This window comes from Dendrobates tinctorius, unplaced genomic scaffold (genome assembly GCF_039654945.1).
Source record: "Dendrobates tinctorius isolate UK_male_01 unplaced genomic scaffold, ASM3965494v1 ptg000315l, whole genome shotgun sequence".
In the NCBI taxonomy this organism is placed as follows: Eukaryota; Metazoa; Chordata; class Amphibia; order Anura; family Dendrobatidae; genus Dendrobates; species Dendrobates tinctorius.
Genome location: NW_027361982.1, coordinates 1928736 through 1955419, shown reverse-complemented (window position 1 = coordinate 1955419; position 26684 = coordinate 1928736). Strand labels below are relative to the sequence as shown.

At 48.1% G+C, this 26684-nt stretch overlaps 2 protein-coding genes across 9 annotated transcripts; one reads left to right on the top strand and one right to left on the bottom strand.

The window, feature by feature from the left end:
- POLR1G (RNA polymerase I subunit G) lies at positions 1-3169 on the top strand. Of its 2 annotated transcripts, none has more exons than XM_073561235.1 (3): positions 1-122; positions 299-419; positions 2557-3169. In XM_073561235.1, the coding sequence occupies exons 1-3, from the start codon at positions 83-85 to the stop codon at positions 2957-2959; spliced, it is 564 nt and encodes a 187-aa protein (XP_073417336.1). In that variant the 5' UTR covers positions 1-82; the 3' UTR covers positions 2960-3169. The 2 variants fall into 2 exon arrangements, with proteins under 2 accessions (XP_073417336.1, XP_073417335.1); XM_073561234.1 differs by having other exon boundaries at positions 62-197.
- On the bottom strand, positions 3119-26684 carry LOC141073797 (uncharacterized). 7 transcript variants are annotated; one of them, XM_073561228.1, is made up of 5 exons: positions 26605-26684; positions 13420-13555; positions 6011-6136; positions 5065-5204; positions 3119-3804 (listed from the first exon to the last, which is right to left on the bottom strand). In XM_073561228.1, the coding sequence occupies exons 3-5, from the start codon at positions 6129-6131 to the stop codon at positions 3268-3270; spliced, it is 798 nt and encodes a 265-aa protein (XP_073417329.1). In that variant the 5' UTR covers positions 6132-6136; positions 13420-13555; positions 26605-26684; the 3' UTR covers positions 3119-3267. The 7 variants fall into 7 exon arrangements, with proteins under 7 accessions (XP_073417329.1, XP_073417330.1, XP_073417327.1 ...); XM_073561229.1 differs by having other exon boundaries at positions 6011-6133; XM_073561226.1 differs by lacking the exon at positions 13420-13555 and having other exon boundaries at positions 26605-26635.

Below are 26684 nucleotides of genomic sequence, written 5' to 3'. Positions count from 1 at the left end.
GCTACATCTGTGTCCAGCAGGTGGCGCTGTTACGCATATTTTTTTCCGATCATTGCACTGTTTCCTCCTGTGTCGCGCGGATATGACGTCATTCGCCAGTAGATGCCGAGTGATGGAGGAGGGTAAGATGGCTGCGCCCATGCTACATGTGACGGGGATCATCAGAGTGCAGGCTCCGTGTGCTGAAGCTGATGATTGTAATGATGATTGATGCGGCTTCTGGGGTGTATGGTTCTTTGGGCTGATGTTGGGGATGGTAGTTGGGATGTAATGTGACTGACAGTGTTGTGTCCCTCAGGTTGCGGCTTCCGGTGTCCGCAGGATTTTGTCCCGGTGGCGGAATGTGACAGATCGGCGACCTCTGAACCGGACATGGAGTTCTGGCTGATTAAGGCTCCCGCAGACTTTTCTCCGGAAAGGTGAGAAGAGCGGTAAGGGTATGTTTTCACAGTCAGTATTGGCAGCGCTTTGGACGCAGCTCCACCCAAAGCACTGCCGGCTATTGTACGCGCGGTGATTCCGCATGTGGAATCACCGCATCCTATACATAGACTGTTATTTATCTTGCTGAGACTGAGCGTCTCCGCAAGTTAACTAGACATGCTGCGGTTTAGAAAAACGCGCCGCATGTCCGGTTACACTGGTCTGCCACCTGGGTCTTTGTACGCATAGTGGAGATGGGATTTCATAAAATCCCCTCCACTATGCTGTAACATCTGGACACTGCGGCTGTAAGCAGCGTCCAATCCACAGAAGATACACCACGTGGAAACATACCCTGATACCTGAGGGGTGATGGGTCTGACTGCAGAAAGTAATTGCCCCCGACATGTGAGGTGATTACAGGGAGCGCTTCTTGTATCCATAGACGTTCAAGGGGTGCTATAGAGCGAAGGTGACCGTCACATCGGTAGAAGTGCAAGGCGCTTCCCTCATGAAAACAAGGAATCTGCAGCCCCAGAGGGGGTTGGTGGACTCTGGGCTGTTGGGGCCCCCCCATCCTCCCCTGGGGGGGTGGGCTTACTCTGGGCTGTTGGGGCCCCCCATCCTCCCCTGGGGGGGTGGGCTTACTCTGGGCTGTTGGGGCCCCCCATCCTCCCCTGGGGGGGTGGGCTTACTCTGGGCTGTTGGGGCCCCCCATCCTCCCCTGGGGGGGTGGGCTTACTCTGGGCTGTTGGGGCCCCCCATCCTCCCCTGGGGGGGTGGGCTGACTCTGGGCTGTTGGGGCCCCCCATCCTCCCCTTGGTGAGTGGGCTGACTCTGGGCTGTTTGTCCCCCCCAACCTCCCCTGGGGGAGGGCGGGTGGGCTGGCTCGGGGCTGTTGGGGCTCCCGACCTCCCCTCTGGGGGGGTGGACTGTCTCTGGGCTGTTGGGCCCCCCCGACCTCCCCTGAGGGGGGGAGGGGGCTGAGTCTGGGCTGTTGGGCCCCCTCAGCCTCCCCTGGGGAGTGGGCTGACTCTTGGCTGTTGGGCCACCTGACCTTTCCTGGGGGAGGGGCCGACTGGGCTGTTGGCCCCATCCTTCACAATTTGTGCTAAACTTATGAGTAGGTGAATACAAACGCATGGGCCATGCACACACTGTGAACAAGTCGGTAGGACAGTGTTCACACCACCAAGAGACTGAAACACATTACAACAAACGTGAAAAAATACTCTGCTGTACAAATATATCTTAACAATGGACAGCAAGTGCTAGTAAAAAGATGATAAAACAGGGTATTTAGTTGATACATTTTTTGCAAAAAACGTATACTAAGCCGCTCTACCAAATGTCAAGGTATACCCCTCAGAGCAGTCCTAACCAATGTATTATGAGTAGGTGATGAATTTGAGTAAGAAGCTGTGCTGCAATATTGAAGGGGTTGTGAATAAAAGGGGCTGTCCAGTCTCAGAAGAAATATCTGCACTCACTTTACCCACTGAATGATAACTATGCAATGCCCAGACTGTCATGAGTCTCCTGTATTCCCCATGTTGGTGGTCAGTCATTTGACCACATCTGTGATTTGCATCCTTGTGATGACAGTATCTCATTACTGCACTGGATTTTAGGTGCTTGTGTGTAATGGATGTGACTATAAACCTGGAACTAATAAATGCGAGAGGAGGGCACAGTGTATTTATCTGTACAGACATATAGTGGGGTATGTAGTGCTACTTAGAGCAGTTTATTCATAAGCGTCAAGTGTGGAGAACGGCACAGCTCTTGTATCTGGGTCACTGCCCCACCCAGATTATGTCCACGGCGAGTCCTGCAGGCTCAGACATGTAACCAGACAACTGGAGACTGATCCTAATGAGCACTGGATGAGTCCTCAATGTCTTCTAGAGCAGGAGGCACCGCATTTACCATTACAGCCTGTACTATACTCCAGAGCTGCACTCACTATTCTGCTAGCTTTCAGGTTGATCTACCAATTAAGTCTGATTCTTCCAGCGCCACCTTCTTTGAGCTGTATTATCACAGATACATTGGTGGAGGGGTCTGTGCAGTAATGGACGAGGGGATGTACTTTACTGTAGGGAGTAACGTGATCTCTCTTCTTGTCATCAGCTTTAACTCTCATCGTTTCCCCTTATCTGGCTACAAGATGCAGAGGATCAAAGATGGCAGCGTGAAGAAGTATTACCACATGGTGTCCACGCCCGGCCCTGCGCTACCCCTGTGCGCCTTTCTGCAGCCTTCAGGGCTCCCGGAGGACAAGCTCCAGGCAGCTTCTCCATTACAAGGTGTCATCACTTTGTCAGAGGCCCACGGAGACCACACTGCCCTGCGCAATGTTCCTGACCGGCCACCATTATCCCTCCCACAAGGACTGAAACAGCGTTTTTGTCCATTTGGTGCTATTGCCCCGTATGTTAGTGAGGTGAATAGAGAAGATTCCCAGTTATTAGGAAGCACCAAGAAAAAGAAAAGAGTAAAGAAACGGAAGCAGGAGGAGATGGTGGACGCCTGAATTCTGGACTTCGATTGTGGGATTTTTTTGTATGGGGACCTCTGAATCGAGTAAAAACCTGTGTGCGGTGTAGCCTTTGTTACCATCACTGGCCACTAGATGTTGACAGTGTTCTTTTAGATCTGAAGGAGTCAAATGGGGGGCAAAGAACCAATCAGACAAGTTTGACAAATTCATGTTCTCATGAAATAAAGCAGATACAAATCGTAACGTTGTCACGTCCCAGACATGCCGACAATAAAATAAGTTTTATATGCTATAAAAATGGAAATGTACAAAGGTAAGAGGGGAGGGTGTGTCCACTGAGGTCATACTGCGCCCCCCATATCACAGGCAGATGGTGCTGCGTCTGATGTCACAGCTTCCTCCGGAGATGTCACTTCTGCTGAGTCGTTGTGTTTGGTCGCAGTGGAAGCCTCAGTCATGTTCACAGCTTCTTCCGTTGTGCCCGAGTCAGGTGCGGCAGGTGGAATTTTTCTGTACCCTCCACTCCTTTCCATCGCTCTCCGAAGCCTCTCCCACCCCCCTTCCTCACCCTGCAGCGCTCTCTCATAGAGTCTAGTATGAGCCTTCAGTTCTCGAATTGATCTCTGAGTCTCTCGTGTCCGTCGCAGCAAGGCCAGCGAGCGCAGGGAGACCTCCAGGATCTGTGGTGCCGCCTGCTTGCACACTTTGGGCTGGGGAGGAGTGAGAGCCGTGTCTTTGGGAGGATTGGAAGCCAAACTTGGAAGAGGAGGTATACGAGGTGCAATCTTAGGATAAGAGCGCAGGATGGGCAGGTAGGATGAAGGGGAAGTTCTTTTACGATGGCATCTGACAGGAGCTTGGAGAAGCACAAGGTGAGGCTAGAAGGAGAAATAGAGAAAAGTTACCGGACTTGACCATGAGGAGCAGACTCACCACCAGGGCAGCAGCACTGGGCCAGCTAGATGATAAATGAACGCTCCTCAATGTGATGTGCAGAGAATGGGGTCTGACTACAAGAAACGTAGGGTCAGAATGGAGTTGTCAGACTCGTGCATGGAAGCTGCAGCTGATGACTGAAGACCCCTGAAGGGGTACATCAGAAACGGGCTTATAGCAGTGACTACAGGGGGTAGGGAGGTGCCATGGCTGGTCCGGGCTTATTCACATATGTGATTTATGTCATAATAGAAACAAGTACGTGGCATCAGTTCCATCACACAGCGGCACCTCTCCGACCTCACAGACTTGTAGATGGTCTGTTGGGTCCTGGGGAGGCGTCCTAATAGTAATGTGCACTGAGGCCTAATCTGGGGTTCTCCGGGATTAGATGGAAGAATCGTTCTCCAGCAGAGGGCCATGTGCCTCAATAGAAATGAGTAGTAGTACCAGATACCACAAAACCTGTGAGGCAGGTGCTTGTACTGGAGAGAATCCTACCTTTCATCCCGGAGGACCTCCTCTTAAAGAGTAGCTAAACCTTTTATTAATTATTGATCATCCTTTGTAAAGTTATGATTCTTTGTAATATATGCCATTTTCTTATTTTGCTTTCTCTCACGTGTCGTTATACCTCCTACTTCACGCTCTTTTTTGAAGCAGCTTTGACCTGCTATCCAGCAAGAAACCCTGGTCAACCATCCCCGAGAGAAGTGGGGGGAGGATGGAGTGGAGCATGAGGGAGGGAGGTGAGCAGGGAAGCTGTAAATAGTGTTTGACTATGATTCTTGCTGGAGCAGCAGCTCAAAGCAGCTTCTAAAAGAGCATGAACTGAGAAGTTATAACTAGAGATGAGTGAGTATGTTCGGAAAATGATGGCCAAATCTGAACTTGCCATATTTGTACCGTATTGGTGCTGAACCAATGTTTGACAATCAATTCCGAACATATTCGCTCATCTGTACTCCCATTAACTCCAATGTTGTTCGGCGAATATTGCAAATATGGCAATCCGAACCGAATATTGAAGTATTAGCTCATCTCTAGTTCTAATGACGCATGAGAGAGAATAAAGCAAAGTAAGAAAGTGGCGTATATTACAAAGAGTCGTAACTGAGGACGATCAGTAATTGATGCAAAGTTTAGAGAATTGTGGAATGAAACGTTCTATCGGACGCATTTCTTGTTTTTCTCTTTCTCACCTGTTTGAGGACGATATTCTGTAGGATGTATATAGGCGTATACGCCGTCTGTGTTTGCAGTGGGTCCGGGGTGGTGGCCGTCACGCTGGCACTTGTTGCTGGCGGCGGATCCTCTGAGCTGACGCTTTCCGAGCTGCTGTCTATGAAGAGAACATCAGTCAGTCCCTGACGAGGCAGCGGAGCGGCGCCATCATCCTGACAACTCTGTACAGAGGCGGGATGGCGTGGGCGGAGCTATGTCTAGGACTCTGATGACCCTCCCGTGACTGCAGAGGTTTTGGCTTCAGGGGTAGTGACCGCCAGCTTTATCAGAATGGCCTTTGCCTGTGGCAACCAATTACTGCACAGCTTTCATTTTACCGCAGAGGTTTAAGAAATGAAAGCTGTCCTCCGGTTGCTATGAGTAACAAAGGTGGATCACAATAGATGCCTGGAAAACTCCATAGCTCCCACAATGTCAGAATATGCTGAGAGCAGCGCCCGAGAGGACATTGCTATCGGGGGTCTCATATTGTGATCTGTGCGGACCCTGAAAACTGTTGTAAACTGATAATTAGGACATAGCAACCAATCAAAGCGCAGCTTTCATTGTTTGAGAGCAGTAGATGAGAGCTGTGCTGTGATTGGTTGCTGAAGGCGGATTAATCCATTTTTTTTTTTACAACAGAGGTGTTTGAGGAACCAGCATTGTCCATGAGGTCCTGTCAGGTAAGTGAATGGCTCTGCGGCTGCGTTCACATTAGGTTTGTGCTCCACGGTCAAGACAGTGTCAAATAGACCCCGGAACGGAGCTGTTGGGCGCAATGAGGTAATGTCAGAGGATGTGGCCGTCATTAGTTGGGGGGGTTAGATGGGAGTCACCACCAAGCTGAAAATGCTCCAAGGAGATGCTGAGGGTAGTAGTGCGCAGGGGCGGAGGGTCGTGTGATAGATAACTGATGCTCACCGGAGTACCCAGAGTCCTTTTCGCTCATTGGCTGCGCTTTTATGACCGGCGGCATCTCGGCCTCCGCACTTTGCTCTTCCCCGGGATTAGGAGGTCCAGCATCTGGTGGAGGAGACTTCATATCTGCTGATGAAGAGTGGAGAAGAGACTGCGTCATCGCAGGAGACAACTGCCCCGAGATACGACCGTCCAAGCAACGACCGTCGCAGAGGGGACACGTTCACATAAGGGGAGCAGGGGGTCTGGACTCATACCCCAGTACCCAGCTCCATCAGCAGGAGCCCACCCACCATCACTAGAGAACCTGACTGCAATCGGTCCAGTGGAGGAGCGGCAGGGAAACTAGACACATGCGCCATGCCAGAGATAGAGGCCAATCATATATAGGGCAGTATAGTGTATAGTGCAATGTTGTGTATAGTGCGGTATATAGGGCAGCGCTCTTGTGTATAGTGCGGCGTATGTAGGGCAGCACTCTTGTGTATGGTGCGGCGTATATAGGGCAGCGCTCGTGTATGGTGCGGCGTATATAGGGCAGCGCTCTTGTGTATGGTGCGGCGTATATAGGGCAGCGCTCTTGTGTATGGTGCGGCGTATATAGGGCAGCGCTCTTGTGTATGGTGCGGTGTATAGGGTAGCGCTCTTGTGTACGGTGCGGTGTATAGGGCAGCGTGTTATGAACTGGTCACCGAGGATGATGGCAGGAATAGGCTACGCCACCAGGAAACCAGAAAGGTTGGCAACTTAGTGGATTGCAGACCCCTAATCCTAACAACACAACTAGCAGTAGCCGTGGGGCGTACCTACGATGCCCTAGACGCCTCGGCACAGCCAGAGAGCTAACTAAGCCTAAAGCAAGAAAGGTGAAATCTAAACTGCCCCAGAGTAGAACCCCAAAGGAATAGATAGCCCCAAACATATATTGTCGGTGAGACAAGATGAGGCACAAACGCAGGCAGAAAATAGACTGAGCAAATGATGGGGCCCACACTGACTAGATAGGATAAGAAAGGAAAGACACTGTCTGCAATCACGCAAAACCCTAAAAAATCCAACACGTTTGATGTACAAAAAAAAAACACTGAGGTCTCACGACCTCTCCCCCACTATATCAGCATTCTGGTGTAAACTAGCATCAAAGCAAAAGAGACTAATATAACAGGGGACTGAACAAACTGACACAAGCTGTAACATATGGAGCGGGGTCCAGCACTGCCCCAGTAGGGAGCTCGCTGAACCCTCACAGCAAAGCAGAAAGAGGCAAAACCAGATCAGATGCAAAGGTTTAGCAAATGAACAACTTAACTGAAAAAATGCAGGATCAGGCAGGAGACAGCAGACCTCAGAATGCACAGGAAGAAACTAAACACCAGCAGCCACTGAAGGAAGCCAGCTCACTTAAATACTCCAGTCAGTAACCCCTGATTTCCCATCATCGTCGTCAGGTGGCAGACTTCGCCAGCTCCACTACCCACAGTAACCAGCAGAGGGTGCCCCGACTCAGAAGTCAAATTGAGAGAGTTCACAACAGCAGCACTCTTGTGTATTGTGCGGTGTATAGGGCAGCACTCTTGTGTATAGTACGGTGTGTATAGTGCAGTGTATATAGGACAGGGCTCTTGTGTATAGTGCGGTGTATATAGGGCAGCGCTCTTGTGTATAGTGCGGTGTATAGGGCAGCGCTCGTGTATAGTGCGGTGTATAGGGCAGCGCTCTTGTGTATAGTAAGGTGTATAGGGCAGCGCTCTTGTGTATAGTAAGGTGTATAGGGCAGCGCTCTTGTGTATGGTGCAGTGTATATAGGGCAGGGCTCTTGTGTATATAGGGCAGGGCTCTTGTGTACGGTGCGGTGTATAGGGCAGCGCTCGTGTATGGTGCGGCGTATATAGGGCAGCGCTCTTGTGTATGGTGCGGCGTATATAGGGCAGCGCTCGTGTATGGTGCGGCGTATATAGGGCAGCTCTCTTGTGTATGGTGCGGCGTATATAGGGCAGCGCTCTTGTGTATGGTGCGGCGTATATAGGGCAGCGCTCTTGTGTATGGTGCGGCGTATATAGGGCAGCGCTCTTGTGTATGGTGCGGCGTATATAGGGCAGCGCTCTTGTGTATGGTGCGGCGTATATAGGGCAGCGCTCTTGTGTATGGTGCGGCGTATATAGGGCAGCGCTCTTGTGTATGGTGCGGCGTATATAGGGCAGCGCTCTTGTGTATGGTGCGGCGTATATAGGGCAGCGCTCTTGTGTATGGTGCGGCGTATATAGGGCAGCGCTCTTGTGTATAGTGTGGTGTATATAGGGCAGGGCTCTTGTGTATAGTGTGGTGTATATAGGGCAGGGCTCTTGTGTATAGTGCGGTGTATATAGGGCAGGGCTCTTGTGTATAGTGCGGTGTATATAGGGCAGGGCTCTTGTGTATGGTGTGGTGTATATAGGGCAGGGCTCTTGTGTATGGTGCGGCGTATATAGGGCAGCGCTCTTGTGTATGGTGCGGCGTATATAGGGCAGCGCTCTTGTGTATGGTGCGGCGTATATAGGGCAGCGCTCTTGTGTATGGTGCGGCGTATATAGGGCAGCGCTCTTGTGTATGGTGCGGCGTATATAGGGCAGCGCTCTTGTGTATGGTGCAGCGTATAAAGGGCAACGCTCTTGTGTATGGTGCGGTGTATAGGGTAGCGCTCTTGTGTACGGTGCGGTGTATAGGGCAGCGTGTTATGAACTGGTCACCGAGGATGATGGCAGGAATAGGCTACGCCACCAGGAAACCAGAAAGGTTGGCAACTTAGTGGATTGCAGACCCCTAATCCTAACAACACAACTAGCAGTAGCCGTGGGGCGTACCTACGATGCCCTAGACGCCTCGGCACAGCCAGAGAGCTAACTAAGCCTAAAGCAAGAAAGGTGAAATCTAAACTGCCCCAGAGTAGAACCCCAAAGGAATAGATAGCCCCAAACATATATTGTCGGTGAGACAAGATGAGGCACAAACGCAGGCAGAAAATAGACTGAGCAAATGATGGGGCCCACACTGACTAGATAGGATAAGAAAGGAAAGACACTGTCTGCAATCACGCAAAACCCTAAAAAATCCAACACGTTTGATGTACAAAAAAAAAACACTGAGGTCTCACGACCTCTCCCCCACTATATCAGCATTCTGGTGTAAACTAGCATCAAAGCAAAAGAGACTAATATAACAGGGGACTGAACAAACTGACACAAGCTGTAACATATGGAGCGGGGTCCAGCACTGCCCCAGTAGGGAGCTCGCTGAACCCTCACAGCAAAGCAGAAAGAGGCAAAACCAGATCAGATGCAAAGGTTTAGCAAATGAACAACTTAACTGAAAAAATGCAGGATCAGGCAGGAGACAGCAGACCTCAGAATGCACAGGAAGAAACTAAACACCAGCAGCCACTGAAGGAAGCCAGCTCACTTAAATACTCCAGTCAGTAACCCCTGATTTCCCATCATCGTCGTCAGGTGGCAGACTTCGGCCAGCTCCACTACCCACAGTAACCAGCAGAGGGAGCCCCGACTCAGAAGTCAAATTGAGAGAGTTCACAACAGCAGCACTCTTGTGTATGGTGCGGTGTATAGGGCAGCGCTCGTGTATAGTGTGGTGTATATAGGGCAGGGCTCTTGTGTATAGTGCGGTGTGTATAGGGCAGGGCTCTTGTGTATAGTGCGATGTATAGGGCAGGGCTCTTGTGTATAGTGCGATGTATAGGGCAGGGCTCTTGTGTATAGTGCGATGTATAGGGCAGGGCTCTTGTGTATAGTGCGATGTATAGGGCAGCGCTCTTGTGTATAGTGCGGTGTGTATAGGGCAGGGCTCTTGTGTATAGTGCGGTGTGTATAGGGCAGCGCTATTGTGTATAGTGCGATGTATAGGGCAGGGCTCTTGTGTATAGTGTGATGTATATAGGGCAGGGCTCTTGTGTATAGTGCGGTGTATATAGGGCAGCGCTCTTGTGTATAGTGCGGTGTATATAGGGCAGCGCTCTTGTGTATAGTGCGGTGTATATAGGGCAGGGATCTTGTGTATAGTGCGGTGTTTACAGGGCAGGGCTCTTGTGTATAGTGCGGTGTGTATAGGGCAGCGCTCTTGTGTATAGTGCGGTGTATATAGGGCAGGGCTCTTGTGTATAGTGCGGTGTATATAGGGCAGGGCTCTTGTGTATAGTGCGGTGTATATAGGGCAGGGCTCTTGTGTATAGTGCGGTGTATATAGGGCAGGGCTCTTGTGTACAGTGTGGTGTATATAGGGCAGGGCTCTTGTGTACTGTGCGGTGTATAGGGCAGCGCTCGTGTTTAGTGCGGCGTATATAGGGCAGCGTTCTTGTGTATAGTGTGGTGTGTATATAGGGCAGCGCTCTTGTGTATAGTGCGATGTATAGGGCAGGGCTCTTGTGTATAGTGCGATGTATAGGGCAGGGCTCTTGTGTATAGTGCGATGTATATAGGGCAGCGCTCTTGTGTATAGTGCGATGTATAGGGCAGGGCTCTTGTGTATAGTGCGGTGTATATAGGGCAGGGCTCTTGTGTATAGTGCGGTGTATATAGGGCAGGGCTCTTGTGTATAGTGCGGTGTGTATAGGGCAGGGCTCTTGTGTATAGTGCGGTGTGTATAGGGCAGGGCTCTTGTGTATAGTGCGGTGTGTATAGGGCAGGGCTCTTGTGTATAGTGCGGTGTGTATAGGGCAGGGCTCTTGTGTATAGTGCGGTGTGTATAGGGCAGGGCTCTTGTGTATAGTGCGGTGTGTATAGGGCAGGGCTCTTGTGTATAGTGCGGTGTGTATAGGGCAGCGCTCTTGTGTATAGTGTGGTGTGTATAGGGCAGCGCTCTTGTGTATAGTGCGATGTATAGGGCAGGGCTCTTGTGTATAGTGCGATGTATATAGGGCAGCGCTCTTGTGTATAGTGCAGTGTATATGCTATAATGTATGGTACAGTATCAGATGTATATTCACCAGGGAACCTGCCTGCTCTGCCCTGCCTGCCCCTTGCCCTGCCTGCCCCTTGCCCTGCGTGCCCCTTGCCCTGTGTGCCCCTTGTGCTGCGTGCCCCTTGCCCTGCGCTGCGTGCCCCTTGCGCTGTGTGCCCCTTGTGCTGCGTGCCCCTTGCCCTGCGCTGAGTGCCCCTTGCTCAGCTCTGTGTGCCCCTTGCACTGCGCTGAGTGCCCCTTGCACTGCGCTGTGTGCCCCTTGCACTGCGCTGTGTGCCCCTTGCACTGCGCTGTGTGCCCCTTGCTCAGCTCTGTGTGCCCCTTGCTCAGCTGTGTGCCCCTTGCCCTGCTCGCCCCTTGCCCTGCTCTGAGTCCCCCTTGCTCAGCTCTGCGTGCCCCTTGCCCTGCGCTGAGTGCCCCTTGCTCAGCTCTGCGTGCCCCTTGCCCTGCGCTGAGTGCCCCTTGCTCAGCTCTGCGTGCCCCTTGCCCTGCGCTGAGTGCCCCTTGCTCAGCTCTGCGTGCCCCTTGCCCTGCGCTGAGTGCCCCTTGCTCAGCTCTGCGTGCCCCTTGCCCTGCGCTGAGTGCCCCTTGCTCAGCTCTGTGTGCCCCTTGCCCTGCGCTGAGTGCCCCTTGCTCAGCTCTGTGTGCCCCTTGCTCAGCTCTGTGTGCCCCTTGCTCAGCTCTGCGTTCCCCTTGCTCAGCTCTGCGTGCCCCTTGCCCTGCGCTGAGTGCCCCTTGCTCAGCTCTGCGTGCCCCTTGCCCTGCGCTGAGTGCCCCTTGCTCAGCTCTGTGTGCCCCTTGCCCTGCGCTAAGTCCCCCTTGCTCAGCTCTGCGTGCCCCTTGCCCTGCGCTGAGTGCCCCTTGCTCAGCTCTGTGTGCCCCTTGCCCTGCGCTGAGTGCCCCTTGCTCAGCTCTGTGTGCCCCTTGCCCTGCGCTAAGTCCCCCTTGCTCAGCTCTGCGTGCCCCTTGCCCTGCGCTGAGTGCCCCTTGCTCAGCTCTGTGTGCCCCTTGCCCTGCGATGAGTGGCCCTTGCTTAGGTCTGTGTGCCCCTTGCCCTGCGCTGAGTGCCCCTTGGCCTGCGCTGAGTCCCCCTTGCTCAGCTCTGCGTGCCCCTTGCCCTGCGCTGAGTGCCCCTTGCTCAGCTCTGCGTGCCCCTTGCCCTGCGCTGAGTGCCCCTTGCTCAGCTCTGTGTGCCCCTTGCCCTGCGCTAAGTCCCCCTTGCTCAGCTCTGCGTGCCCCTTGCCCTGCGCTGAGTGCCCCTTGCTCGGCTCTGCGTGCCCCTTGCTCTGGCAGGCCGTGTGTGTACAGTGCGGAGGCTCCGCCCACAGATGTACAGTACACAGCGATCCCGCAGGATGTTGTGAGTCACACTGTACTGTACGCTCTGTGCCGGCTCCTCCCGTACACTCATCACACGTGGGGAACAGCGTGTCCACAGTGCACACTCGCCCTGTACTCACATTCCCATCTGACTGCCAGTACAGAGCCTCTCACCACCGAGCTGTCTGACGCCACATTAGTGTCAACCGGTCCACAGGGGAACAGGAGAGTCCCCCGGTGGCAGCTGTGCAGGGAGCTCTCTACCCCAACATATGAGCTGCAGCTGGCATCCAACACCCCTCCCAGATTATTATATGGAGGCCAAGGGGACATCTGCATGTGGCCAAACAGTGGACTCCAGAGCCAGTGTCACTAGTGGCCCCTTGACAATCCAATCCAACACAGAGTTTCTCTGACCACCCAGCTGTGTCTCTCTGCACCTTTGTCTCTGACATCCCAGCTGTACCTCTGACCCTCACGCCTCTACCTCTGACCACCCAGCTGTGTCTCTGACCCTCACAACTCTACCTCTGACCCTCACGCCTCTACCTCTGACCACCCAGCTGTGTCTCTGACCCTCACAACTCTACCTCTGACCCTCACAACTCTACCTCTGACCATCCACCTGTACCTCTGACCACCCAGCTGTGTCTTTGACCCTCACAACTCTACCTCTGACCATCCACCTGTACCTCTGACCACCCAGCTGTGTCTCTGACCCTCACGCCTCTACCTCTGACCATCCACCTGTACCTCTGACCACCCAGCTGTGTCTGACCCTCACGCCTCTACCTCTGACCATCCACCTGTACCTCTGACCACCCAGCTGTGTCTCTCTGCACCTTTGTCTCTGACATCCCAGCTGTACCTCTGACCCTCACGCCTCTACCTCTGACCACCCAGCTGTGTCTCTGACCTCCTTTCTGTCTTTACCTGTCTATTCACACATGTGCATGCCTTCTGGTCACCTGTCAGCTCCCCCAGGTGTCTCTTCTGGAGAGAGGATTTCTCCTTAATAAGATTCATCACAGAAGAAAACGGAAAAGTAAAATCCTAAAGATTCTCCGCTATAGAATACTGTGCTGGTGCCACCAGAATCTGCCTGTCCATTCTCTATCTGTACACATGTAGGAGAAGTCAGTTACCTGCTGTCTGTGTGGCTCTCGCTGTCTTCTGCTCTGTGTTCGCATTCTGCTGTGTTGTGGTTGCTCTTTGGGCCGCCCTGCTCTCCTCCTCTCATCCATCCTCCTCTCCTCCTCCTCCTCCTCCTCACCGATCACACTGGGGACAGGAGGAGGAGATTACAATTGTTTCTATCATTTTTCTGATTCTCTTACTGTTATATAATAGAATTCGCCGCATGCTCGGTGCTGTGGATGGCCAACTAGAGGAGAGACCCCCAGGTGTCCGGAGGGCAATGGAGAGAGAACTGGGATCTGTCTCACATCTATGGATCCATCGCTGTCATTGTCTATTTATCTACGGTCACCTTGTTTCGTTGCCACATCTACGCCAGATATTTTATATACAGCTCTGGCAAAAATTAAGAGACCACTGCAACAATTTCAGTTTGTCTGATTTTTCTCTTTATAGGTATATTTTTGAGTAAATTGTAAATTGCTCTTTTATTCTATAAACTACTGACATCATGTCTCCGAATTTCCAAGCAATAAATTTTGTATTTATTTTCAGAAAATTAGAAACAGTCAAAATAACAAAAAAATGCAGTGCTTGCAGACATCAAATATTGCTAAGAAAACAAGTTCATAATAATTTAGAAACAACAATACTAATGTTTTAACTCAGGAAGAGTTCAGAAATCAATATTTTGTGGAATAACCATGATTTTTAATCACAGCTGTCATGCGTCTTGGCATGCTTTCCACCAGTCTTTCACATTGCTTTTGGGTGACCTTTTGCCACTCCTGGTACAGAAATATAAGCAGTTCTCCTTTTGTTTGATGGCTTGTGACTATCCATCTTCCTCTTGATCTGCTATTTCTAACTGAGCTATTTATCTACAAGAATATAGTATATATATGGCCGCACAGCTCAGTATTAATGCCCAGGTCCACAAGTCCTCTGCAGTCAATATACTGTACAGTCCTACACACTGCGTCAGTGCACTGCCACTAATAAGTACAGGAAGGCTGAAGGTGCGAGGCCCTACATGGAGGGTGGTGGGGTGTGAGGGTGCAGCCCTTCCTGAGCTGTAAACCCTCATCAGTGAGTTGAACCCTGTACCTATCACGTCTCCTTTTTTATTTAAGACCTGTCTGGGCACATGAAGCGATGACATAAGAGCAAGGAACATCAATGAGATCAATAGTTGCCATTGTGACTTTTACAGTTTTGACACAAAATGTCAACTACTTTTTGTTTCTTCCATGTATAACAATAGTGGAGTCTGTGTATTCATTAATAGCAGCTGCTGACACACAGCCACTATCTATCTATCTAGAAGAAAAAAATGGTACAGCACCATATAGATCAGTGTTTCCCAAACTCCAGTCCTCGCTGCCCCCAACAGGTCGTGTTTTCAGGACTCCCTTAGTATTTCACAGGTGATGGAAGTATCATCAAGGCATCAGGAATTCTCTCACATGTGTAACACTATAGAAATCCTGAAAACATGACCTGTGGGGGTCCGCGAGGACTGGAGTTTGGGAACCACTGATATAGATGAATTCAGGGTGCAAGGTCCTCCTAACAAATGTCCATTTGTAGAAAAAAGGAGGCAGCACTCCAATAAACTATGAAAAAAGTGGACTTTATTAGCCCATATGGTGTGGCAACATTTCGGCTGCGACCAGCCTTTCTCAAGCTGAAGCGTCACATGTATCTATTATTTCATCATTTGGAGGCTTCTTGGCTGGTTGCTTGTGGACGTATTCCACCCACAACATTAGGATTGTGTTGCTCATTTTCCTTGCTATTGTCTGTCATATCTATCTATCATGTATTCATCCATCTCCTGTCCATCCTACCCTGCTCCCCCTCCTTGCACCGTGTCAGTGTGTGTGCTGCTGACGTACAGTAGCACTCGGTCAGCCATGTGCTGGGGATTAACCCCTGCCTGGGGGGGTAGGATTTAGCGTCGTCAGGGAGGGGGCACGGGGGATGAGCTGTTGTATGGACGGTAGTGGCTGATTGTCCTTCGTATTTTTGGGGGCTTTGAGGAGGCCGCCCATTGTGGATTACACAGGTGTCTATGGGCTGTCAGGATACAGTATGGCGAGCAGCCAGCGAGGATTACTGTACGACGCTCCTCCTCCCAGATGTTCTGTAAATAGCTGTAAACGCTCTTACATAATGATTGGATTGTACAGTCGGAGTGGCGGTGGCCACAGGGTACAGAATGCTCCAGTAGACTGCGCCTCCTCCTCATGTCCCGGGACAGGAGCCAACGTGAACACGATAGAACTGACAGTCATAGGAGCGCAGCCAAAAGTACAATGTGTCTGCGGGGAAACAATCCAGGCACACATAAAAGCACAGGACGGGCTATCAGCAATGTACATACAGGACAACTGTCACACCCTGGGCCCCAGTGTCTGAGGGGTCCAACAATCTATGGTCCATGTATTGTAGACCCGATGATGGGTGATCATTACCGATCAGTCACTATTGATTTCTTTGTTGGTTTAAGAATATTAGTGACTGGAGCACACAGTGTCAGGCAGCTTCCATACATGCTGCTGGTCAATCAGAGGCCAGCAGCTGGCGTCGGAGTGCACGTGACTGGGGCGCATGGCAGTGATGTCATTTACACACGTCGCTTGCATGCTGAAGTCAGCTGCAGGCTTCAGAGGAGGATGCTGCGCTGCAGGAGAGCGCAGGGAAGGTGAGTATTTTTTTTAAATCTGCGAGTACACTGTGGCCAAAATACCTATACTATATGTGTTAGGCGTTGGGTTCCTGTCGCTGCACAGCGGGAATCCTGAGCCTTGCTTCTGGCGGTCTCCCATTCCTCTCCAGCCGCAGAGGAGGTAGCTCAGCAGACTTGTTGGTCCAGGCGCTCTGCCCAGACTAGCTCCGTGGGTTTGGTTGCTGCTGCCACCTCTGATCCAGCTATAGCAACACATGCTGGTCAGCAGCGAGGTACTCCAGGGACTAAGTCCTCCTTTCGGTCCACGGAGCATGACCGTGGGACGATCTCTCACTGGAGTATGGAGGTCACATGCTCAGGTCCTTCTCCAGCTCGGATTGGACCATCAGAAAGGTCAGGAAGGTCCCAGAAGGACACGGCTTTAAAAGGTTCGCATGGCCCCTCGGCCATGCGCTAGTATAGACTGCATTACCAGACTATGAGGAGTGAGTGTTGTATGCAAGTATGAATGTCTCTGGTGACTGACTCATTTGAAACCCCTACCCTTGGTACGCATGTGTTGTGCAGCCTAGCCTGTTAAGCGCCCAGGCTTAGGTGTAGGTAGAGGCAGAGTCTGTGACTAACATCAGTGTCCACCGGTGGCTCTGCACGCCACGGTGCACGTGCTCGACACTCCACCTTAGTCAGCAGCTATAGTGGCGTCTGCAGGTGCGACGCCGTGCGCTCAGTAGGTCTAGAGGGACTCAGACCTCGTGTCCTTGGGGCTGAGTTCTGTGGCCGCATACTGAGCGCTCTCTTACCGAGTGCTGTGATTTTACCAGGCTCCGGCATTTATGTTCAGCTGTGGCTCGGCTCTGTGTCGTTACAGAGTTCGCTTCTGTTCACACTAGGTGACGTTAACCCATGTGTGATCTCTTGTATACCGCTTTATACTTCCGCCATTACTAAGCAGCAGTTTACCACCCCTGCACGGTGGACCCCGGGCTGCGAACGCACCTTACTATTATTTTATTATTTGGTGCGTTCCGCCAGCCCTAACACTATGGGCTGTGCATTATATTATGTGGAGGACTATGGAGAGTGCATTATACTATATGGAGGACTATGGAGAGTGCATTATGTTATATAAAGGACTATGGGCTGTGTAGTATACTATATGGCAGACTATGAAGAATGCATTGTTACATTGAGGACTATGGGCTGTTCAGTATAATGTATGGAGGACTTCGGGCTGTGCATTGTACTAAATGGAGGACTATGTTCTGTGCATTATACTATGTGGAGGACTATGAAGAGTGCATTATGTTATATGGAGGACTATGGGTTGTGCAGTATACTGTATGGAGGACTTCGGGCTGTTCATTGTACTAAGTGGAGGACTATGGTCTGAAGGTCTGTGCATTATACTATATGGAGGAGTATGGGCTGTGCATTATATTATATGGAGGACTATTAGCTGTATGTTTTATATGGACAACTGGGTTGTGCAGTATATTATATGGAGGACTATGGGCTGTGCAGTATACCAATATTGAGGTGTATTATACTATATGGAGGAATATGGAGAGTGCATTATGTTATATGGAGGACTATGGGCTGTACAGTATATTATATGGAGGACTATGGTCTGCATTATACTATATGGAGGACTGTGGACTGTGCATTATAGTATATGGAAGACTATGGGATGTACAGTATACTATATAAGATAATCCTTTAATCGTCCCACCATGGGGAAATTCAGAGCATTACAGTAGCAAGGCAGGAACAAGTACAGATACAGATGCATAAAGGCATTACATTGACAGTAGGTAGGTACATATACAGGGAAAAAAAAATTAAAAAAAAAAAAATTGTAACCGGACTGTCACAACTTTGGATCTATCAGTTCACTGTTTGGGTCGTTCTCCGTTTTGGACAGTGCTGGTTATACAGCCTAACTGCAGCAGGAAGGAAGGACTTTCGATAGCGCTCCCTCTCACATTTAGGATGAAGTAGCCGGTCACTGACAGTACTGCACATCTTTGTCACGGTCTCATGCATGGAGGACTATGGTCTGCATTATACTATATGGAGGACTATGGTCTGCATTATACTATATGGAGGACTATTGACGGTTCATTATATTATATGGAGGACTATGGGCTGTGCAGTATAGTATATGGAAGACTATAGGCTATGCATTATACTATATGGAGGTCTATGGGCTGTGCATTATACTATATGGAGGTCTATGGGCTGTGTATTATACTATATGAAGGACTATGGGCTGTGCAGTATGCTATATGGAAGACTATGGTCTGTGCATTACACTATATGGAGGACTATGGTCTGTGCATTATACTATATGGAGGACTATGGTCTGTGTGTTATACTATACGGAGCACTATGGTCTGTGCATTTTACTGTATGGAGGACTATGGTCTGTGTGTTATACTATATGGAGCACTATGGGTTTTGCAGTATACTATATGGAGGACTATGGGCTATGCAGTATACAATATGGGGGACTATGGGCTATACAGTATACTATATGGAGGACTATAGTCTGTTCTGTATACTATATGGAGGACTATGGGCTGTGCTGTATATTATATGGAGGACTATGGGCTGTACAGTATACTATATGTAAGACTATAACTATGGGCTGTGCATTATATTATATGGAGGACTGTGGGCTGTGCATTATATATGGAGATGCATTATACTATATGGAGGAATTTGGGGGTGGTGCATTATTTATGGAAGACTATGTAGGGTTCCTTGTATTATTTGGAGGAATATGGACAGTGCATTATACTATATGGAGGACTATGGTCTGTGTGTTATACTATAGGGAGCACTATGGTCTGTGCATTATACTGTATGGAGGACTTTGGTCTGTGTGTTATGCTATATGGAGCACTATGGGTTTTGCAGTATACTATATGGAGGACTATGGGCTATGCAGTATACTATATGGGGGACTATGGGCTATACAGTATACTATATTACTATATGGAGGACTATAGTCTGTTCTGTATACTATATGGAGGACTATGGGCTGTGCTGTATAATATGGAGGACTATGGGCTGTACAGTATACTATATGTAAGACTATAACTATGGGCTGTGCATTATATTATATGGAGGACTGTGGGCTGTGCATTATATATGGAGATGCATTATGCTATATGGAGGAATTTGGGGGGGTGCATTATTTATGGAAGACTATGTAGGGTGCCTTATATTATTTGGAGGAATATGGACAGTGCATTATACTATATGGAGGACTATGGGGTGCATTATATTATATGGAGGACCGTTGGGTGCATTATACTATATAGAGTACTATGGGGTGCATTATATTGTATGGACTGTTATGGGGTGCATTATATTATATGGAGGACTATGTGTTGTGAATTATATATGGAGGGTGCATTATATTATATGGAGGACTATGGGGGAGCATTATACCATTATACTATATGGAGGACTATGGGGTGCATTATACTATATGGAGGACTATGGGCTGTGCAGTATACTAATATCGAGGTGTATTATACTATATGGAGGACAATGGAGAGTGCATTATGTTGTATGGAGAACTATGGGCTGTGCAGTATACTATATGGACTATGGTCTGGGCATTATATTATATGTAGGACTATGGGCTGTGCATTATATTATATGGAAGACTATGGGCTGTGCATTATATTATATGGAAGACTATGGGCTATGCATTATATATGGAGATGCATTATACTATATGGAGGAATTTGGGGGTGCATTATTTATGGAAGACTATATAGGGTACATTGTATTATATGGAGGACTATGCACTGTGAATTATACTATATGGAGGACTATGGGGGTGCATTATATTCTATGGAGGACCATTGGGTGCAGTATACTATATGGAGGTCTGTGGGGTGCATTATATTATATGGACTATTATGGGGTGCATTATATTATATGGAGGACTATGTGGTGCATTATACTCAATGGAGAACTATGGGTTGTGAATTATATATGGAGGGTTTATTATATTATATGGAGGACTATGGGCTGTGCAGTATAGTATATGGAAGACTATAGGCTATGCATTATACTATATGGAGGTCTATGGGCTGTGCATTATACTATATGGAGGTCTATGGGCTGTGTATTATACTATATGAAGGACTATGGGCTGTGCAGTATGCTATATGGAAGACTATGGTCTGTGCATTACACTATATGGAGGACTATGGTCTGTGCATTATACTATATGGAGGACTATGGTCTGTGTGTTATACTATACGGAGCACTATGGTCTGTGCATTTTACTGTATGGAGGACTATGGTCTGTGTGTTATACTATATGGAGCACTATGGGTTTTGCAGTATACTATATGGAGGACTATGGGCTATGCAGTATACAATATGGGGGACTATGGGCTATACAGTATACTATATGGAGGACTATAGTCTGTTCTGTATACTATATGGAGGACTATGGGCTGTGCTGTATATTATATGGAGGACTATGGGCTGTACAGTATACTATATGTAAGACTATAACTATGGGCTGTGCATTATATTATATGGAGGACTGTGGGCTGTGCATTATATATGGAGATGCATTATACTATATGGAGGAATTTGGGGGTGGTGCATTATTTATGGAAGACTATGTAGGGTTCCTTGTATTATTTGGAGGAATATGGACAGTGCATTATACTATATGGAGGACTATGGTCTGTGTGTTATACTATAGGGAGCACTATGGTCTGTGCATTATACTGTATGGAGGACTTTGGTCTGTGTGTTATGCTATATGGAGCACTATGGGTTTTGCAGTATACTATATGGAGGACTATGGGCTATGCAGTATACTATATGGGGGACTATGGGCTATACAGTATACTATATTACTATATGGAGGACTATAGTCTGTTCTGTATACTATATGGAGGACTATGGGCTGTGCTGTATAATATGGAGGACTATGGGCTGTACAGTATACTATATGTAAGACTATAACTATGGGCTGTGCATTATATTATATGGAGGACTGTGGGCTGTGCATTATATATGGAGATGCATTATGCTATATGGAGGAATTTGGGGGGGTGCATTATTTATGGAAGACTATGTAGGGTGCCTTATATTATTTGGAGGAATATGGACAGTGCATTATACTATATGGAGGACTATGGGGTGCATTATATTATATGGAGGACCGTTGGGTGCATTATACTATATAGAGTACTATGGGGTGCATTATATTGTATGGACTGTTATGGGGTGCATTATATTATATGGAGGACTATGTGTTGTGAATTATATATGGAGGGTGCATTATATTATATGGAGGACTATGGGGGAGCATTATACCATTATACTATATGGAGGACTATGGGGTGCATTATACTATATGGAGGACTATGGGCTGTGCAGTATACTAATATCGAGGTGTATTATACTATATGGAGGACAATGGAGAGTGCATTATGTTGTATGGAGAACTATGGGCTGTGCAGTATACTATATGGACTATGGTCTGGGCATTATATTATATGTAGGACTATGGGCTGTGCATTATATTATATGGAAGACTATGGGCTGTGCATTATATTATATGGAAGACTATGGGCTATGCATTATATATGGAGATGCATTATACTATATGGAGGAATTTGGGGGTGCATTATTTATGGAAGACTATATAGGGTACATTGTATTATATGGAGGACTATGCACTGTGAATTATACTATATGGAGGACTATGGGGGTGCATTATATTCTATGGAGGACCATTGGGTGCAGTATACTATATGGAGGTCTGTGGGGTGCATTATATTATATGGACTATTATGGGGTGCATTATATTATATGGAGGACTATGTGGTGCATTATACTCAATGGAGAACTATGGGTTGTGAATTATATATGGAGGGTTTATTATATTATATGGAGGACTATGCGGTGCATTATAATATATGGAGGGCTATGGGGTGCATTATACTATATGGAGCACTATGGGGGCATATTATACTATAAGGGGGACTATGGGGTGCATTATACTATATGGACTATTATGGGGTGCATTATATTATATGGAGGACCATGGGTTGTGAATTATGTATGGAGGGTGCATAATAATATATGGAGGACTGTGCGGTGCATTATAATATATGGGGGGCACATTATGCTATATAGAGGACTATGGAGGGTGCATTACACTATATGGAGGACTATGGAGGGTGCATTACACTATATGAAGGACTATTGGGGGTGCATTATACTATATGGAGGACTATAGTCTGTGCGTTATACTATATGAATGACTATGGGTGGGTGACTATGGGTGGTGCATTATACTTCTGCTATGGGGCCTCATTACTTCTATGTACGTCCCTGTTGAGTATAATGGTTTCTTTTTTTCTATACATTAGAGAACAGCGTCACAACGGGGGACCAGGATGGGGGGACATATATACCAGAATGAGGGAGATTTATACCAGGATGGGGCCCAGGATAAGGGACATATACCAGGATAGGGGATATGTATCGATCAGGATAGGACTCAGGATGAGTGACATATATACCAGGATGGAGGGCAAACATAATATAATATATATGTATTTAAATATTTTCAGGATTAGGGAGTCCTGGTTCAAATCTTGCATTGGAGCCTATCAGACTCTAGTGACACCACTGCAGTTTGGGGTGCTGTTTTAGAGAGGGGCAGTGTGTGGTTGATGCAGGAAGCACGGTGAGAGGCAGTTATTTTTTCAGGGGCACAGCATGGGAGATATTTTGATTTATGGGGCAGTATAATTTGTGATATGTACTATGTCTCATCAGTACTGTGGTTCCTGTGTGGTACGCAGTCTGATGATAACTGATAGCAACAACCAACTCCCAGCATCTCCTAACCATTGTTAAGGACATCCTGGGAATTATAGGTTCATGCAATACAATTGTATATGGGGTTTATCTGACATTGCAATTGATCACTGTACTAAGCTTAGTGCTGTGTATATATATATATATATATATATATATATATATATATATATATATATACATACATACATACATACTGATGGTGGTTCTGGCGCTGCATTAATGTACTGATGGTGGTTCTGGCACTACATTCATGTGCTGATGGTAGCTTCTGGCTTAGCATTTATGTACTGACGGCAGTTTCAGGCGCTGAAATCATATACTGACAAGGGTTCTGGTGCTGCATTCAAATACTGACGGTGGTTCTGGAGCTGCATTCATGTATTGACAATGGTTCTGGCATTGCATTCATGTACTGACGGCAGTTCTGGTCCTGCATTCATGTACTGATGGTGGTTCTGGTGCTGCATTCCACATAGTGACTGTGGTTCTTGCGCTGCATTCATGTACTGACTGCGGTTCTGCGCCTGCACTCACTGCATTGCTATGTAAAAACTTAAAAATTCTCAAAACTTAGAGATTTGAGATTATAAGGAGGATTTGTCCTAAATTCTGATGCCAGCTCTTATTTCAGTTCCGTTTTTATTTTTTATATTTCGTTGTATCTCGGTCCTTATCTGAATTTTATCTTCATTCTTCTCCCTGCTTATATCTCAGGTTGTATCTTAATCCTTTATTTCTTTTCTAATCTCAGTCTGTGTTTTATGCTGCATTAAAATGTGGAAATTTCTTCCCGTTTATGGACCATTAGTGAGTGGTGAGCGACCAAATACAAGTAAACAATATTGGAGACACAGTGATCACTAACATAATTGTTCTGTCCCTGTCCTGTATCCTTATCAGACGCACCTCCGCTGTAATAGATTGTTCTGTTGTAACCTACAAAAAGATACATGACCAGAGAATATCAAAAATAGTGTAAATGACCTTTATTAACTATAGGAATATATGAAAGCATTACAAGGGGAAAATCACCATAAATAAATAAAAATTATATGTACCTTTTTTTCGGATTATAAGTTTCACCTTTTTTCCCTCCAAATTTGGGAGGAAAATGGGGTGCAACTTATAATCTTGTTGATGGAGCCTAATTTTTTTTCCCTGCTAAAATGGCGGTGGCCCCTGTGCAGTAGCATCTATTGGAACGAGATACATAGTACTGCGCCGGCATCACCGCTGGCGCCATTTTGTTTGAAAAAATGTATTAAACAAGCCTTGAAGCCTTCCCTCACGGCAACAGTTAACAGCCGCCAGCCAATCAAAGGCCGGTAACTGACGTCAGTGCGCACGTTGCCGGTGTAGGACGTCACTGCCATACTCCGAGACGTCCGTGCCTCAGATGCATCGAAGAGAGGACACCGCTGGACCTCAGCCAGGTAAGGAGAAACTTTTCTCTTTGTAAAGCCACACCATGGTGGGGGCACTGGAAAGATACTTGGGCAGTGTGGAGAGACACGGGCAGTGTGGAGAGAAACTGGGGCAGTGTGGAGAGAAACTGGGGCAGTGTGGAGAGAAACTGGGGCAGTGTGGAGAGAAACTGGGGCAGTGTGGAGAGAAACTGGGGCAGTGTGGAGAGAAACTGGGGCAGTGTGGAGAGAAACTGGGGCAGTTACTGGGGCAGTGTGGAGAGACATGAGGGCAGTGTGGAGAGTCACTGTGGCAGTGTGCAGAGACACGAGGGCAGTGTGCAGAGACACGAGGGCAGTGTGCAGAGACATGGGGTTAGTGTGGAGAGATTCGGAGGCAGTGTGAAAAGACACTGGGGCAGTATAAAGAGACATGGGGCGGTGTGGAGAGACCTATGGGGCGGTGTGGAGAGACCTATGGGGCGGTGTGGAGAGACCTATGGGGCGGTGTGGAGAGACCTATGGGGCGGTGTGGAGAGACCTATGGGGCGGTGTGGAGAGACCTATGGGGCCAGGAATGGAGTACATATGGGAGTAGGATGTAGGACTGTAGGGGCTAATTGAGATATTAGTACTGCTGTGATATATTTTATTTTTGAGGATATTGTTTTCAGTGTGGGGGAGGAGAGGTCCTGTTTTTCTTCATCTGGCGTAGTGTAGAGGTTGGGGGAAAATTGGGGAATATGCTCTAGATAACTGGTTATTTTCTGCAGAGACTAGTCCGGGCTGTAAAAATGTGATGGCAGTGTGTTGGATGAAGATGAAGGACTTCAACTAGAGATGTCACCGGTGAGTCAGTGTGTTTCCTGTACACTGACACTATACATTGTATACTATATACAGAGCTCTTGTCTGTAATATCATCGGTGATCACTGTATTATCTGTACACTATATACAGAGCTCCTGTGTATAATGTCACTGATGATCCCTGTATTACCTGTATACTGGCACTATATAAAGAGATCCTGTGTATAATGTCACTGATGATCCCTCTATTACCTGTACACTGACAATATATACAGAGCTCTTGTGTATAATGTCACTGGTGATCAATGTATTACCTGTACACTGATAGTATATACATGGCTAATGTGTATAATACCACCAGTGATCGCTGTACACTATATATAGAGCTCCTGTGTATAATGTCACTGGTGATCATTATATTACCTGTACACAGACAGTATATACAGAGCTCCTGTGTATAATACTACCAGTGATCCCTGCGTTACCTGTACACTGACATTATACACAGTATACTATGTACAAAGCTCCAGTGTATAATGAGACTTATGGTAATTGTCATGATCACGTGTGTCAGGACGCAGATGTTACCGCAAGGCGGACCCATAACACACGTGACCCTGGATAAACCGCCTCCAGTGGGGCGCATTTAAATAATAAAAACGTGCAGGTGGATACGCCGCCTCCACCTGGCGAATTTAGGTATTACACGTTATACATACAATATCTGGAAACACCGCCTCCAGTAAGGCGCATTTAAATAATAAAGGGGGGAACCTGGGAAACATTAACAATGGTGGGCCCTGCTATAGGGAAAAGGAAATTGGAGACCTCCTGAGCTCCCCTGAGCCAGTGTCCCTGCACTCCTAACATTCCCTATGCCGGTTTCGCACCGGGCGCCGCACGCGTACCTTAACGCCCTTGCTCACCCTGACCCTAAACCCTCACTAGGGAATGGGTCGGTGCGGAGACTAATCCCACCACTGCACTAATAACACACATGAGGAAAGAGACAATACAGGGGAAACACCACTTAGCTTTGCTCTGTTGCGTGCGCTCCCAGCAACAGAGCCCTCCACCTGAGTGCATCTTCTCCTCCACCCGGATCCATCACCATAACAGGATCCTTCACCTTAGTGCAACCTTGGAGCAGAGTCCAACACCAGTTGCAGCTGCTTAGAACCAGAGTCCCAAGGATGAGTTCAGCTGCTGACACGAAGTCGAGCATGCTTGAGTCCAGCTCAGCGGCCAAGTCCCACATGGTGAGTGCCACTCTCCATAGTCGCCACTCCACCAGCCCATGCAGACACTTCCCGCTGACACCATCACTGCGACTCCACCACGCCATGCCAGCCCTTCGTCCAGACACCATAGCTGAAACACATCCCCCCTGGCTAAGCTGCGCAGGACTCCTCACCAGCTCCATCCTTCATCCAGGCTCTCCAAAAACAGAGTGAACACAAACTCACAATATCACAGGCAGTGAGTGAACCCCCT